The 3979-nt window shown below is 44.0% G+C and overlaps 1 protein-coding gene across 1 annotated transcript; it reads left to right on the forward strand.

Annotated features, from left to right (window-relative positions):
* Window positions 1-358: 358 nt before the first annotated feature.
* Window positions 359-3571, forward strand: LOC144106967 (uncharacterized). Its single transcript, XM_077639936.1, has 2 exons — window positions 359-692; window positions 878-3571. Exons 1-2 carry the CDS (start codon window positions 540-542, stop codon window positions 3527-3529), a joined length of 2805 nt encoding a protein of 934 aa, XP_077496062.1. The 5' UTR covers window positions 359-539; the 3' UTR covers window positions 3530-3571.
* The last annotated feature ends 408 nt before the right edge of the window (window positions 3572-3979 follow it).

The following is a 3979-nucleotide window of genomic DNA, read 5'->3' on the forward strand; positions in this document are numbered from 1 at the left end:
TAAGGCCTCTCCATGATTTCTCCTCCGACGAGTGACGTCACCGCACTACGACGCGGGAGCAGCCAAAGCCGACCGCTGCGGCAGCACCTCCTGGCGGCCGCTGCCGCCGTTTTCCTCCCGCGCTGTTTCAAATTGTTGAAGTGCGGAGTACTCCGAGGCGTATTTGCGTATAGCAAATTGAAGATAATGAATTTCACCGTTTTAAAAGACATGAAAAATATCTTGTTCAATGTAACAATCTTCGTTCGCATTTCTGGAAACTGTTCAATCTTCTAAAAGCTTACTTTGTGCAGTTTTTCTGGTAAATTGTTGAAAGCAATCATTTGAAAGGAGACATCGCGATTGCTGTAAACATCACTACCGTCGTGTTTGAACATGTGCTGCACGTGTCGTGTGTTACATGCTGTTCCTCCGCCGTTCTTTCTTTCTGTGTCATTTGCTGAAGCTTCCTTGCGGTCTGTGAATACTCGAAGTGCAATCCTGGGAAACGTCTGTGAAAGTGCTGTGCGCGTGTGACAGTTCCTGAGCCATTTGTTAAAATGCCAGGACACTGTTGTGTTCCCGGCTGCCGCGGGAATTACGATGGAGAAAAGACTGTGCGCGTCTTCACTTTCCCAGCTGATGCTGACAGAAGGAGGCACTGGTTGAAAGCCATTCCACGTGCTGATTTCGAACCCGGAAAGCGCCGAGTGGTAAGTCGAAAAAGCGTGATATTTATTCCGCGACGTAGCTGTGTGTACATAATGCGCTACAACATGGCCTAGTGGGCGAGCTGGAAATATTCTAAATTTGAAATATGTCACTGTGCTAATTGCTATTGCACCCATGGAATTAATCATCTTAAATATGCTAACCTTATCTGCGCTGGACTTTGCAGGTCTGCGAGCGGCACTTTAAAGAATCAGACATTCGGACTTCTAAGTATGTGGACTCAAAAACGGGCAAAGTCGTCGAGGCAAAATTGAAGATCGCTTGTCTCAGCTCCGACGCCATTCCCAGTGTATTCCCTAACTGTCCTGCGTACCTTTCTGCGCCCGCCACTACGTCCCGAGAAGCACCGACTGAAAAGAGAATGCGTCTTGAAGCAGCTTCTTTACGAGATGCCATCGCCATGTCACTCCAGACACACGAGGAGGAAGAAGCAAAGAACAAGATGGACACTTTCCAAGTTCTACTGGAGTGCCTTCCTCAAATCAAGCTTTTTGATTTTTGGAATGTTATTTCTCGACCAGCCTGCGTCTTTTTTCTCAATCTTGCTGTTGATGACGTCCCTCGTGTTTTGTCGTCAGTCACGGTCTTAGAGAACTTCACGGTGAAAGTTCATTACCGAAATGTGCAGCTGACTACAATTGATGGCAAAGATACCATCCCTCACACAGTACATGATATCCGTATCTTGATAGGTCTGCTGGATGCTGTAGAGTCGTTTCACAGAAAATTGTTGTCTAAGCATGAAGAAAAAATTGATGGTTTGCTTAAGTTGGCACTTTCCCTGCTTGAAGATGCCTTAAATTGTGAACTGGCAGATGTTGAACAACCCAATGCAGTTAGTTTTTTGAAAGAGCAAGTTTCTCTTCTTCTTGTCAAGCATAGCAGGTCATCCCGGTATTCTGCAGAGTTGCTGGTATTCTCAAGCATTTTATTTACAGTTTCTCTGCATGCTTATAGGTTCCTTCACAGTTCCGGAAACCTTAGATTACCCCATCAATCTACAATACGTCGTATATGTAACTCCTACAGCGTAAGCCCGGCAGCTGAACAGCAAGGCACTTCTTTCCTATCGTATGCAAAGAAGCTTGTCGCAGCAATGAGGGAACATGAAAAAATTGTTGCACTCATGATGGACGAAATTCACCTGCATCCGTATTTTGATTATAAGAGAGGAGTAATTGTTGGTGCGGCTACAAATAGCCGTAATGCAGCAAAAACAGCCCATGTTTTTATGATGCAAAGCTTGCTTTCGCGTCAGAAGAATGTTGTGCACATACTGCCAGTAGAGCGCATCAACGCACAGCAGCTTCACACTATTCTGCATAGCATCATTACTCAGCTAGAGCATTTTGGGTTGCGTATAATCGCAGTCATAGCTGACAATAACTCAATCAACCGGAAAACAATGTCACTTTTTGGGGCCCCCTGCAAACTTCAGAGTGTGTATCCACACCCTGCAGACTCTAAACGTCCTCTCTTTTTTCTGATTGATCCTGTACACTTAATAAAATGCGTCAGGAATAACTGGATCAATCAGCGAAATGCTGGAACATGCATGTTCTTTCCTAGCCCCACAGGACCTAATATAAAGCCACCTATACTTACAGCTTCATTTAAAACACTTCGAGAACTTCACTCGAAAGAACAGGGTCAGCTGATTAAATCAGCACCAACACTTTCGTCTAAATCTCTGAACCCATCGAATATTGAGCGACAGAATGTCAAGCTTGCGCTAAGGATTTTCAGCCCGTCTACGGCAGCAGCTCTGCGAGCATGTGGGCCCAGACTTGAGCTAGATCATGTGTTTGGTACTGCACAGTTCCTTGAAACAATAACAAAGTGGTGGAAGATTGTAAATGTTAAGACATGCAACAAGGGTACTCGACTTCGTGATGAGCTGCAGTCACCGATTACATCAGCGTCAAGTCCACAGATCCAGTTTCTGTTAAGTATAGTGGAGTGGCTAGATCTGTGGCAGTCTCTCAAATTTGACACAGCCATACTTACAAGAGAGACTCACAGTGCGCTCCGACTCACGACAGACACCTTGGTAAAGGTGACTAGGTATTGCCTAGATGAAATGAACTTCGAGTATGTACTTTCAGGGAAGTTTCAGACTGATTGCTTGGAAGAGAGGTTTGGCAAATACCGCCAACTCTCCGGTGCGCAATACCACATTTCCATAAGACAAGTCTATGAGTCGGAGCGAAAGCTTCGTCTGCAGAACATTCTGGAGCTCCCAGAGTTTGAGGCTGCAAGAGATGCGGTGGCAGTAAACGATGCAGTACTTGAAGTGTTTGACATTGAGGTAACGGGGGACGATTATGCGAAGGCGCCAAATCTCCCAGCAACCACTTACGTTGCTGGCTATTGTGCCCACGCTGCGTTCAAAAAGCTGTCATGCATGACTTGCAATGAAAATTTAATGCTAGAAGATGAAATTGAAGTAGAAGGTGGGGAGTTAGTCAAGGCCATGACTCGTGGTAGTCTCAAGTTTCCACAGCCTGCCGTAGTAAATGCTGTTCTTACTGCTGAGATAGTTCTTGACAAACTGAGAAGCGAACAGCATACGACACAGTTTCATGCACTACCAAATCAAAAGGAGGCTCTCTTGGCACTCACACATGATGTGTTAAACGACGGCATTGACTTTGATGTGTGTGAGAATGGGCACACTCCACAGTTGGTAATGCACTATGTCCTAAGTGCAGCAGCCAACACGCTTCTAAATAACCTTTGTAAAAGAAAAAATAATCAACTTATAGTTGAAAAGGCTGCAAAAGAAAAAGAGAGAAAATTGAAGACATTGAAGAATTGACTACTCTGTGTGCTTGTGACTGTTTTTGTTAGTTTTTTTTAGTTTCGAAACCAGTTCTTGCGTTGTATTTTTATATATTCTGCATATTTTCTTTTGTTTGCTTTCTGTTTACAGCTTTTCTGTTGTTGGCTTCACTTTCTGCATTTTATGATTCAGTGCTGTAACAGTTTCCTTACCTCCTACTCCTACTGATCGTGTTTCTCATCTGAAAATAAAATACGACTTGTGAAATTCCTCTGCGTTGTTCATTTTCATTAAAAAAAATATTACGAACGTATCTTCACACATGCGCGCTTTGATATAAAGTCAGTAAAAGTCTGCTAAAATGTAACTGCTTATACTTTCAAAGAAACAAGAACAAAAAAAAACATTCGGTTAGGGTGTGGGCGAGCAAAACACGATTTAAAAAAAGTAAAGCCGAACCTACTGGGCCGTCGCACTGCGGTGACG

Source organism: Amblyomma americanum, chromosome 1, assembly GCF_052857255.1.
Source record: "Amblyomma americanum isolate KBUSLIRL-KWMA chromosome 1, ASM5285725v1, whole genome shotgun sequence".
Taxonomy (NCBI): domain Eukaryota; kingdom Metazoa; phylum Arthropoda; class Arachnida; order Ixodida; family Ixodidae; genus Amblyomma; species Amblyomma americanum.

Coding starts and splice junctions, on each gene's coding strand:
- LOC144106967 (XM_077639936.1), top strand. CDS start 540: ATGCCAGGACACTGTTGTGTTCCCGGCTGCCGCGGGAATTACGATGGA. Junction 693..877: donor AACCCGGAAAGCGCCGAGTG/GTAAGTCGAAAA, acceptor TGGACTTTGCAG/GTCTGCGAGCGGCACTTTAA.